At 38.0% G+C, this 13,384-nt stretch overlaps 1 protein-coding gene across 2 annotated transcripts in view; it reads right to left on the bottom strand.

Annotated features, from left to right (window-relative positions):
- The window catches only part of PAK3 (p21 (RAC1) activated kinase 3), a 355,050-nt gene that overhangs the window by 165,385 nt on the left and 176,281 nt on the right, over positions 1-13,384 (bottom strand). For both annotated transcript variants that reach the window (XM_086918440.1, XM_086918439.1), the window contains exons 3-4: positions 8,946-9,046; positions 1,715-1,868 (exon numbers count right to left, since the gene is read on the bottom strand). In XM_086918440.1, coding sequence (XP_086774566.1) covers positions 1,715-1,868; positions 8,946-9,046 — 255 coding nt within the window. The remainder of the gene's footprint in view (positions 1-1,714; positions 1,869-8,945; positions 9,047-13,384) is intronic.

Below are 13,384 nucleotides of genomic sequence, written 5' to 3' on the forward strand. Positions count from 1 at the left end.
CATTTCAGTTCATGAACCTATATCCGACAACTGATTATTTTATGAACTCGTGGTTCCCAACCTCTATGAAACTAAATTGATTAGAGTAAATAGATTTTGCAATGGCACACATGAAAGTTCCTTTAGTGGTTTCTTTCTAGAAATAATTTTGTTTCTGAGTTGAGAGATTTGAGAGAACTATCTGTTCTGTTTCCAGTCTGGTTTTTTGGATGATGGGTTATCATAGATGGCAGTGTCAGCCTGATTCCAGCATGTACACCAAGTCACTGCCTGGCATGGTAAGATGAGCAGAGAATACATGTGAATAAGGAAATTGTCTTTATAAGTTTTGGGTTTAACCTAATATGTAGTGGGTTCTTGAATGTTAAGTACTTGTCCTGTTAGAACCAATCTGCGGAAAATTATTACAATTGTTATTTCATTGCATTTTCTCACAGTATGGTATCATGGGCTAGTAAATGTCCCATTCCAGGAATCGGCTATATATTGTTTTCTTGTTGTGTTACACCTTCACTTGATGTGTCATGGGAAGACTGAAATCTATGGGTGTGCAAATACCAGCAAAAACAGTTTTGCCCATTCACCTATTGCACATACAAAAATGTCCCATGTAGTCAGGGCACGTGAAACTATTATCAATCTCAATTATACTTTTCGGAATTAATTTAAAATGCAAATGTTACCAATCAGCTAAGAATGAAAGACAGTTCAGTTTTGATTAGGACAAGTCACCTTCATTTCACACAATGTTCTTCGCACCATGTGTGTTTAATGAGAGTTCTACCTTACTGGCTTTCCAATGGGAAGAGATACCTCTTAAATATATAAACAATTCACTTAGCTTGCAGATTATGGAAAATATGGGAGGCTGAGCGGATCCGCAGGATTCTGGCCTGTGACCATCAGATTACACAAAGGTCTCGCATTTCATGGTTATTACACTGGCCAGTTCGCTATTAGTTCATCTATAAGTCATTCACTCTGGAACGAATAGCCACATAGACCAGTAAGGTAAAATCGAGAAGAAACTCTAATGCAATCATTTCTCCTCTCACAGAGTTGTGTACTTTCATTATAGATTTAAATGTAAAATATTAGAACTGGATGCAGGCTCAATCTGAAGTCTAATGTGGGCATAATAAGACCAGCTGGACACAGTTGCAAGACTTCAATCAACCTTAGGCTGGATAAGATTACTTGCTGGATGTCTCCTACTCAAATTCTATACTGTGTGTGGTTATCCAGTCGTTCATGAACTCAAAACATGTTGCCACAGTCCAAGAAAAATTAGCTCCAGGGTCTAATGTGACACTCTTGTTTAAAGGGGATGGCTTAATTGTGAGTAAGGTTAAGGTGAGGATGACAAAGCTTGACCAGTAGGATTTCTTGTCTGTTGAAGGTGACTTTCTGATCAGTGACTAAGCAAGATTTCTGTCTTGGATGGGGCAGAGGAGCACACATTGGAAGGGAAGGGGTAGGTACTGCTCCTGTATGACATTGGATTAACAAGACAGAACCCAGATCATATTTGGTTAACATTCAGATAAAATAAGATTCCAAATTATACGTTGGTATGTTGATACCAAAATCAGTAAAGCTTATTTGACCAAGAATTGCCTCTATGTTTTCTCACCGAACGTCTGATGGGCTTATGTATGTTTCATTCTCCTTCTATAGAGTTCCCAACCCCGGCCAAGGCCCAGCATCCACCTACCTCCTGATGTGAAGCTCATATATTTCTGGTTGTTCACAGTTTCTTTGGAATCATAAAATTTAAGGACATCTAGGACAGCTTGAGGGTTCTTTTTCTGTTCCAGTTTAGTAATGTTAGACGTCTGGAGTAACCGTGCCCACTGCTCCGGAATTCCCTGAGGATGCCAAAAAAAAAGAAAGAGGCAGAAAAGAGAACATTAGACAACTCAGCACATTACTTTGGTCTCTTCAGGCATCATTTATATACAAAGTTATTCCATGCTACCTTTGAGCTCACTTTCATTGACAGCCTACATTTATCGGCATTCGAAAGTTACAGATGGAATCATTCTCGCCATCAAACACAGAGCTAAAACCAGATTTGAAAGTGAAGGAAACAAAACAAAATAAAGTAGTTATGACTGTGATCAGAAAGAAAAAGTGCATGAAGCATGTTTTAAATTAACTTCAATCTCCAATGGAATAATGGTTAAAGGCTTAGCTTTTTGTCCCCCGTGAATTAGTGCAGACAAGAACATGAGGATCCTGTGTTGGTGGACAACGCAGTGCATTATGGGACTGTGACAAATCATTAATACGTAAGGAAGAATATATATTGTTGTTCAAATTGGTTTATTACATTCTGGTTAAAAAGATAGTCTTTCCCCCAGACAAATCAATTTGCAGAGATCCAAACAGTATATATGGAAACGGGGTACATACTGTGCAAACTTGCATAGAGGGGAGTGGTCTTTAATTTTACAAAAGAGAAACACTGAGTTGTAACACTGCCAGCATGTAAGTCTCTTTTCTGAGCCCCTGTGAGAATGTGTATGGAAAAGGAGATTGGAGCTCAGAAAACAGTATGGAACCGCCATCGTCTTGCAAGAGTTTGCCATCATCTAAAGACTAAGGATGGAATTTATATGCAGATCAAATTGCTGATACCTGCAGGTTTAACATTAAATAACATAGTTTGTTTAATTTAGATGCAATGGCAGTTCACATTGCAACAAAGTACAATGTAGCGGTAGCTAATTTCAGAGCCTTGGGAAAAAGTCCCCGCTCATTGTGCCTCTGCACACTACGGGCCCCCCCAATCTAAATCAATTTTACATGGGGATACTTCAAAGAGAGTCTCTGCAAAACAATGTGCAACACGGGTATCCGGAAGGAGGGGCTAAATGATAAATAAGGTGGGGCAAGCCAAGCAACAAATCTACTGCACACACATGAACCTGCGGTTGCAAGTGCCATGACATCTCAAAGAAGCACTTTGATGCAAGCTTCTTTTTTGGGCCTGTGACGCACCTCTGGGAGCTTCCCTGTGAACATCTGTGAGCCATAGAGATCTGGCTGTAATGAACGTAAATAAAGAAAGAAAAGAAAGTTAAAACAGAATGGGGGACAACTGAGAGGGCGAAAAGAAGGTGGAACCAATGGGTCGGAAGCATGGGAAGTTCCTCAGTCTCGTGGGGAAATGTTTAGGTACCAAATAGGTCAGAAACATTCACAGTTGTTTCAAAGTTTGGAAGTATCATTTCTTCGGTATAATAGGAATACACCCATTCCGGATCTTTTTCTTTACTTATGATGAAATTTTCCCAAACATTCCCCAAGAAAGCCCACCTCTTCTACACAGGACACAATTACTTTTTACATCAGCCAAGTGTGAATATCCTGGCATTTGAACATGCATTGGACTCTTTTTTTTTTTTTTTTTTAAAGGAGCCAACATGCCACAAAGGATATCCTAGTGATTTTATGCAAAAATAATATCACTTGGGCCACAATATTATTTTCATAGTATTTTTTAAGGCTTTCCCCACATTTTCTAAACTCGAGTTTAATTGGTGATGCTCACAAGCCCATTCCCCATAACTTGCAAAATGCTGTGACAGCCATGCAAAAATGACTATGTGTTGAAGCTGAAAACTTAAATACAGGAGTTCACACAACTGTGCTGTAACCAAGTGCTACAATACAGCTCATTAGCACATCTGTAGACCAATATGCCACATAATTCCCCATGAATTTGAAATCACTAGAATGCAGAGAAGAACATCTTTGTAAGGCACTTCCAAACTTTAAGAGCAAAGACAATGTGATGCAGAAAGAGACTGTGTGTGATCACTAGAGTGTGGGAAATGCCTTATGTGAAAGACAAGGTCTAGGGTCTAGAGTGAACAAGGTCATGAAAGCCCTCTCTGATCACATCCTAATAACCTGACCAGATGCTTAGGTTGGTAGTGATGATAGACTCTCCATAAATTAACTTAGTAGTTTCCTCCCCTTTAGTTTTTCCTTTCTTTTCCATTTCCCTCATTCAATTCACCTTCATTCCTACCCCAACTCTTCTACTAGCCGAGTGCTTCCCTCCTCTGCTGAATCCCTTTTTTCTCATATGTCTTACACTTTGCTCCACTTACAGATCCACTGCATGGACACTATTTCAATACTGGTTCATCTTTCTGAGGGGCTGTAGTAAAAACAGCAAAAAGACTAATGCGAATCATTTTCTGCGACATCTTTTGTTAAGTACATGGCCCCTTAATTATTTTGATTTTGGATAGTAAGAACTTTTTAAGTCCCTTTTTTCCAGTATTTACCAACAGTAGAGATACTTAATGTTCTGTTCAACACAGTGTCACACTTACTGAAAATATAAAGAGGACATCCAGGCAGAGCAATACTACATTTATCCAGGGCACAATTCAATTTGAACAAGATAACTAGTTGAATGTCAAAGAAAGCAACTAGCTGTTTCTCTGATGGCACTCCAAATTCTGTAAAATACATCACCATTTAGGGACAATGGGTTAAAGCCCTATTGCTATGTTGGTTTCCACTTGTGAAGCATCAGATAGCAAACTGCCAGTCAATAGGCAATGCAAAGAGTTCCCAACACTTCAGAATATGCAGATATTACCCGTCCCCTAAAGTGCATCTAATACATCATACTAGGCCTTTTCTGATTAAATGATTCATCATAATTAGACTGTCCAGTTTTAGGTTTAACCTACAATAACTGTTAAAACCCCACCAGTGTAAACATTTAAACACTGGAAACAAAACCTGTACAACCACAAACTAAATGCCATTCAAAGAAAAGAGTGGAAGAAACATTTGTTTTTCTTCCCGAAGGGTCTAATACATTGTAACTATGTTATATAAGGTAGCAGTAGTCTAGACTAATATTATTCTGCTTGATTATTGTTGTTTAGGGATGTCACTACAATAGTGTTTCTTCTTCCTTTCGCTTTTTTCAGTTTTGTGGTCTTTGGTCTAAAGATACAGGGGTTAGAAGCATGTTTTAGGTGTTGTTTAATTATATTATAAACTGTAGAGAATCAGGAAATATCAAAATCATATTTGATTTTTTGACTACGTTTGAGTCTTTCGCTGATAGGAAAATGTAGGTTTCATAAGAATCTTTCCCAATATGTACCATCAAATTTACCCAAAGAGAATAGGTAAAAACCCTTGATACATCAGCCCCCTTTTCTAGTGAGTCAGTATTGATAGTAGGGCAATTGCAAAACACCCCAGGCTTTAAACATTCAATGCAAGGTAAAGGGACAGGTATATGTGAAAAGAGTGCACTCACCAAGCATCTGGAATACTGGTGAAAACATAACACCAGACTTGCGGAAAACATAGAATGCAGTGTTACTTGGGATGCTGCTGCAAAAAGCTCTTACCAATTTCAACGTAGACTAAGTGATTTTGTTTGTATTTGCAGTGACTCAGCTATGTATATGAAAAAGGTATGTGATGACCCGTCAAAAGCGATACCTGAGCTGAAGTGCTGCCCTGTAAGAGATCCTTGCCACTTGTTAGATGGTATGCTGAGAGCATCTTTATAATCTTCAAAGTTAATGAAGAATGCTAATGACTTTGTAGTCTATTCTGGTGCACTGTTTTGTTATGTGCAGAAACTAAAATGCAAATATTTCTCATTTTGTGCTTTGTGTGGCATCAAAGAAAGAGTCATCCCAACTGTGCCATTTAATTGGTTGTTCTTAGTCCTAGAGGTAATGAATGCTGTATTCTCCACGTGGCAACCGTTTACAGAATGTTTGCTGAGTGAGGATGCCAAAGCCAAGAAATGTGAGGATCTCTGCTCACATACTGATAGTGATGCAAACAAATGTAAACTCTACTGTATTCTTAGATTTTTACAGGAAAGAATGACTGCTGTTGTGGACATAATAAAACAACTAGAGTTTGAAAACACCCATGTCTACAAAGTGTTCAGCGTAATTGGTTTAGATGTGAAACATCTCCTTGAGCGTAGGCTGGGCAACATTTTTTGTGACTTTGGAACTGCAACATGTTCCATGTTATAGTGCTTGCCACTTGGTACGCAAAGAAATGTTGAGGAGTAATTCAGGAACTTTTATTTTACAATGTATGAGAAATAGCCCTTCACCAACCATAGCATTTGAAGTCATTGAAGCCTCACTGTGGCAATCTGCGCAAGTTATAGATCCCCTCCGTAAAGGGACATTTTCTCTGGAGTTTCAAAAGTGCTGCTTCATTTTAGACTGCTTTAATAACAGAGGGCATATGCGCCCAGTTCAAGGCATATGTTGCAGAACCTGTTGCAGTGAATCACAATCTTCAGGTGCATCAGTATTGGCATCGAAAGCTAGGTCAGTGGCCAGAGTTATAAAATTGTGTATTGGCTATTTTAGCATTGCCCATCTCAAGTGCCAATGTTGAGAGGGCCTTTCCCCAGATAAAGTTTACATGGGAAGGAAAGAGCGAGTGTGCATGGCCAAAGACTCCCATAAGAAGTATTGTATGGTGCACTACGATGAGTTTGATTTGTAAAAATGTATTTAGATCTCATATAGACTGTAAGTACAATGTCTATATATTATGCTCTATCAGTGCAGAAAGCAAGCAATATTAAAAATAAAAAGTTCCATAAACAACGGAAAAACACGGTTTTAGATGTTTTTAATGGTGTCAAAATGCGTAACCACTGATAACCACAGCTTTTTTAAAGTATTGAAACTGCTTGAAAACACTGAAAACCCCCCACCTAAATTTACCACAAAATAGAAACTGAAAACAGGAAAGCCTAATCATAATCTTGCAGAACACAATAAAATAGTTATTCAATTTGAAATGAAATTAAAATTTGTATTAAATGTGATCCTGCTCATTCATATTGTTTTGGCCCAAATAAAATATTTTTTCAGCGAGAGTCCTTCAGTTATCTCGCAGGGTAAGAGTCATTGATTGTGGATTTGTTTCTACTGACTTTTTGGATAAGGTCTTTCCAAAATCTTTGCTCTGAAAATGCACATCATCCATAATGTTTTAATTTGACCTTCATAAATCACCTAGGATAAGCCTCCTCTGCCTATAGTGTCACACTGTGCTATAACACAAACCATCATTAGAATGGCCTAGTTTCACTTTGTAAGACTTTGTAATTTAGAACCAAATCGTCAATATCCACACATTTTGTAAAGCATTCGCTATCATGATTGTATTCGCAGAGCTATACGGAAAGTTGTTAGGCTTATCCATTGAGGTTGAAAGGCATTAAAACAGGATGCCCTTTTACTTCCAAATGCCTGGTTGCTGTAAGTCTATCAATCTGTCTTTGAACAAAGCATGAACTTTATTGGCACAAGGCTTCTACTTCACAGTTTTGGGCTGGCATTTATACTTAAAGAAATACATCCCACAATAAGTTTGCTTTATTGTGTATTTCTAGTGTACTGTCCTTGATTAACAATGTCTTGTAATAGCTTAAATGCAATGAATCTAAATTACTAGCCACACTAGTGTTTTTTTAGTCTAAGGCCAGTGAGCTACCTCACTTACATTTGGTGAACAAAGGATGGTCTTTATTATCATCAGGGCATGACAATAGGATTCCTAAAGAAAGATGGTTGCGGTAATACTGCATGAGTTACTAGCTGGTCATTGTGGTAAATGTATCCTATTGTGTTGTAGCCATAGAGCATTTAATTCGCATTTAATGTGTACCTTATAACAAACACTTGCCCTTTGTGGTTACAAAAACTTTTCAGCATTAGCAGTGACAGGAGAGGGTCTCGGGGAACATGGAGCACCCCAAATCAACAACCTTTATTTACGTTTTTCAGAATTTGTGAGACTGTGCAGTGCCTATATAGTATGAAGACTTACATAAATATAAGGACCAAAAGAAGAGCTGTATGTGCTGCTAGCACAGACTTAGTATCAGAGAACCAAGGTACCAATAAGTGGTTTTGTTACTCTTTTTTTATGGTAGATACTGGAAATATTCACCCAAACGAGAAGCATGTCTTGCAATCCGCTGCAATCCGTTAATCAGGGGTATCCAACTTAGGTACACAAGTGCCAGTTTAATGTCAGAATTTAGGACTGGTACGCTTTGTAAATAGATCATTTTCAGTATAGATTTGATCCGTGTACCTTGTGTGAACATATGGGAAATCTGGCATGGGTGCAGCACTTCTTGACTTAGATTAGACATCATGGCCATAAACAATGACCACAACAGGTATATTGGCTTATCAGATAAGGGCAGTATTAATTTTATGTTTCAGAAAATGTGTTGACTATTATTTACTCACAAGGAACTACAGTTCAACTGAACATGCTCTTTTTCAATTGTTCCTGAACTTCTCAATTAGCAGTGAAGAATTTTTACATGATGAAATAAATAATGTTGCTGGATTTGTATTACACATTAGTAAATAGGTTTTCTTTAAGAAATAAAACCTGTATTTTTCACAGGAAAGGTAAGAGACAGACATGATTTTTCTAGTTTGCAAAAATGTTGCTTAACAAATTATTGAGCGAAGAACTCTCTTCTGGAACTGGACTTAATTTCGACAAAAATCCTGAGAGTTTGCTCTTAAAAAAATGCATATTCTCCAGCCCAGTGCACTACTTTACTGTTATCAATGGAGCATTTAGACAGCGTATGAGGGACCAAATGTTAATCGCAATGGAGTAAACTTGAGCTCACTCTGGTGTCTTATCAGAAGATGTTACTGTAAAGCATGCAGTCGTGATTCCCAGAACAGAGTAGTATGCATTCAAGCATGCTCTACATTTACCCTCTACATGTGATGCTGTGTGTGCTTATCTGTGAATCAGAAAACTAATTTTCAAGGATAGCTTTGTCCTGACACTGCTGCCTGAAATTCTATAGTAACAAATAAATACTTGAATATCATAAGACACTAGTACAAAGGTAGAACGTAAGGAAGGGTACTCACAGTGAATTCACCAGTGATGGCGTCAAACCCCACATGAATTGTGTGTTCGAAGTCTGAAGGAAGAGAGATCTCAGGGCGTTCTTTTTCCTTCTTCTTATTGGCTGAAGATAAAATGTTAATACATTATGTTTTTTATTGCATAACATCGCAATTTCTAATAACTGGTTGAAACAAATGGACATGTATGTAACCTACAATATATATTTCGTATACTACACAAGAAAGTTTGATTTTGTCTTATTTCTGCTCAAATTCACTTCGAGATTGCTACAATAGGAATCAGGATCGGTTTCGGTTTACAGTATTTACTAACACTTTCATAACATACCCTTAATATTAAACATTTATACTGAAGGTGGTTTTTTTCGTATAAAAAGTTTAGCATTTTATCTACAGTAACATGTAAACGAACAAGTGCTACTAATTGGGTATTATTAAGGTCTAGATTGGCCAGAACTAATGTAGGCGAGCATCTTAAAAAGGCTAACACTTGGTTGCCATCTTGTTTCTTTTGCTAGGAGAAGCTGATCTCGCAATTAATGAACGTGGAGTGTCTTCTTTCTCATGTGAAGTGTTTTCCTTTATGTGACAACTGCAGAATGTCCTAATTAATTGCAACAGTGAACTTACAGGCTGGTCCAATGTCTCTAGTTTACTGTAGGTTTAAGGACGTTAGAGAATCTGCTTTGTGAAGTACCCTAAGAAACTAATGAGCCCTGGATTTTATCGATATGATTTAACCAGATTAGAGTATTTTATAGGAACCATGTATAGCTGTAGCAAATTTTGGAAGTGTGCGATTTAAGCTAGTGCAGAGCACATCTTTTCCAAAAATGCTTCTGTCTACTTTTGAAACAGCACAGGGTGCTCTCTTTGTCAGAGAACCAATTTACTTCAATTTGAGACAATATTACACTAATTTGACCTTTTGCTTGTATGACTGATTGATTTGAACTTCATATTACTAAATGCATTCATGTAACTATTATTGATTGATACTAATTTGATGATTTGAATTTGTGAACCTTTTTAACCTCTACAGATTTGAAACTTAACCATTCTGCCTTACTTGTTGAGCCTAATGCGTTTCACATAATTTAAATGTATTGATTTGTTGACTAACCTCAGTTGTGGATTTCAGTACATCAGATAGTGTTTCATAGGCCCCGAATTTGCACTAAGAAAAGCGCTAACAATATTAATATCATTCCGTTAGGAGATAATTTCGTAACACCCAAATCTGGTGGCGTTTTGCTGTGTTTTCAAAAATAGGTTAAAGCTTCCATCTTAAAATGCTCTTTATCCAGATCCAGGCTATAAAGCGTACCTCAGCATACTCATGCCACTTCAATCCATATTCAACTAGTCTACCATTTGATGGGTACACGTAGCTGACAATTTGCCCATGTCGTTAGAGACTACTTCACACAGTTCTTGCTATTTGCTGAATCTCTCGAACTGTGAGACTAGTAGTTTTGCTTATATCAATACACAGTAAAAAAATAAATAACTTGCTAAGTGCTGTTGGTTAAATAGCAGAGCTAACTAAAGGTCTGGCACATAAACTAGTCCCACAATTGCCAGCTATCGTGGCAGCAAACATCAATACTGAATTCACTGAGTATTTCAATGGCATTTTCATTATCCATTAACTGACCAAAATTATCCCAAACCAATTTAAAAATAAAATTAAGTAGTGATAAAACTTCACATGAATTACCTAAGATCACAATATTGCAATACGTGGATGACATAGTTCAGCTAGACAATTAAAAAATAGGACTACAGATCGCATTAAACTCTCTGCACCAATACAATATAACAAACAAAATGACAGTAAACGCCATCAAAACAAAGGTGCTATCTTTTGGAAGGACGCTAAAATACTTAAGAAGCAACTGGTCTCTGAGTCCCTCAAAAATCTCAGGAGCCAAATCCTATAACTACTTGGGCACATGGTTCTCTGCAAACTGCGCATCTAAAGCACACAAGGACCACCGAAAGGATAAGGCGGAACTGATAACAACTAGACTATGTCAATTACACACAGCCCTTGAAAGCCCCACCTCAGCCCCAATCAGAAAAGTGCTCAGGGCCATATTACCATCTGTAGTCACTTATGGCAGTGAGGTCTTCTCAGGCCTACTCATTAAAACCATAGAAAAACTACGCATAAAAGTCTACAAACGAGTGTTCAAATTGCCTTTTTAAATTAGGGGATGTTTGGGGAGACTTGAATTTGGCCTGGAGGGCATCGCATGGTCCAGTATGGGGTCTTTCTTAAAGTACTTTTATAGATGTACCACGGCGACGCCAGGCACCTTGAAATTTATCCTGCAAAATATATTCAAACATAACAATAACCCGTGGTCCACCTATATAACAATGGCGGCAGCCACCCTTCATATCAACTTGACTGTCTTGAACACCCCGTTACTTACGCATACTGCACTAAAAAGCATATTGAAAAAACGGATCAAATTCCTTTCGAAGTGTGTGGACTTGGAAAATATTAAGTCCACCCCACAACTAAAGGCCCTAGCACTATCATACAACAACGACAGCCAAGTCGGCCTCCAGGCTCAATCTTATCTCAATTGCACAATCGGGAAAGCTTGCCTGACCCAAATTCTGACAGTAAGGATGCTGGCATTAAACATTAAAGACTTCAACCCCAACTGGCCAATGTTTTCCAAGATAGTCTAGTGCAGACTTTGTGGCTACAAATCTGTAATCTTTTTACACCTACTTTGCAGTTGTCCGACGCTGGCGAACCCTATTAAAGCCACTTTTTTTTAAACTCACGGCATAAGAACATGCAACAACCCAATGAACTGGACTTTTAGCACCATGATCCCCTTGAATTGGCGAGAATAGGCACATTTTTCAAAGATGTGCAGGACCTTTTAAAAAACACACAACCAAGCATAGGGATTTTTGTAGAGTGACAATTCCTAGTTCTTGCATCTTGGACATTAGGCATAGTAATGTTTGACCTCCTTGCACTTGAGTTTTAACATCTGTTATGCATTCACACCATTTTGTGGTTTATTTTAAAACTATTTTTACTTTCTGTATAAACAATTCAAACTGGCTTTCTCATACCAGATTTTAAATAGTCAAACACCCTAAATGTAATGAAAAATGCTTGTATAACTTGAACCAAGTGCCAGCTATTGCACGGACCCATCGTTCTCCTATTTTCTCAGCCTAATATGCCTTTTAAATGTTTTATAATGTCTTGGTTTTAACTACTCTACACAATAAACTTTGTATTGGCAACATTTGTGAATTGCATTGTACATTAATAGGTTCCCATCCAGTGCTTAATTTAAGATGGAAGTTTCCAGTGCTCACCACTGGCACTTAATTGTCAGCACCAGCAATTGTAACAGTCTGCCACATGGTGTTGCTGTTGGTCTAATATAGTGAAGTACACAACAACCGCGGTTTATTATTTCAATCCCAATTAAAAATGAACACCTGGCTCCTAAGCCATTCTTATAGTCTGAATTGTCACACTTGTAGAAATGTGATGATCAGAAGTTGTGTTGGTACTGGTTTGTGTTGGTACGGTCATTGGCAGCACTGGCAGGGGCAAAGGGTGAAGCAAGCTGCATTGGCTTCTTGACGAGGAATACAGGAAATATAGCTTTTGTTCTAAAACGCAATATTGGATCCTGTCCACATATTTACGTCACCTTAAAATCAATGCCGTTATCCCTAAATCCCACTCCCAGTGAATCTACTGCAGATCGTATTAGATAAGTTGCCACACTTGATAAGTGTTTATACCATGTAGGGGATGTGCATCTATGGCAGTGAAGTGCTACAAAATATATCCAGAAGAAAACCAGACTTGGTTGTTGTGAATCATGTTAAACAAATTGCCATTGAATTTTGTCCTGAGGGATAATGATGTACAGGGTACGTCAAACACAGGTAAAACACTGACTGAGGTGGTCTAATTGAATTAAAGTACCATGCCTCACGGACTGTTTGATACATACAGTGAAATCACTTTCATTTATGTAAGGAGTCATTAAGAGAGATAATTTATCATACAGGCACATGTGCAAAGCAGCAATGCATGAGTTGTGACGTTGACGAGAAACCCCAAATCCAGATCACCTGCAGTCTTGGATATATTGTCAATGTTTCTATTGTAAATAAACAAATGTGTAATTGTACAACCGTTGGCGAATACAGAGATAAAGCATCATCTGAGATAGAGAATCAATTAAAGCCTCAACCAGGACCACTTAAAGACAGAAACCAACTGCCCAAAGACTGGCTTATGTACTGTAGACTTCATAGGCACTTAATTCACTGGAGCCTTAATGGAGAATGTCTAATTTAGGTCCTTAGCTCCATGGATCACTCACTACTAAACCCAGTTATTAGTTCCAGGTATACCTAGAGATTCATAGTAGAGTCTG

This window comes from Lissotriton vulgaris, chromosome 4_1, assembly GCF_964263255.1.
Source record: "Lissotriton vulgaris chromosome 4_1, aLisVul1.2, whole genome shotgun sequence".
Classification (NCBI taxonomy): Eukaryota; Metazoa; Chordata; class Amphibia; order Caudata; family Salamandridae; genus Lissotriton; species Lissotriton vulgaris.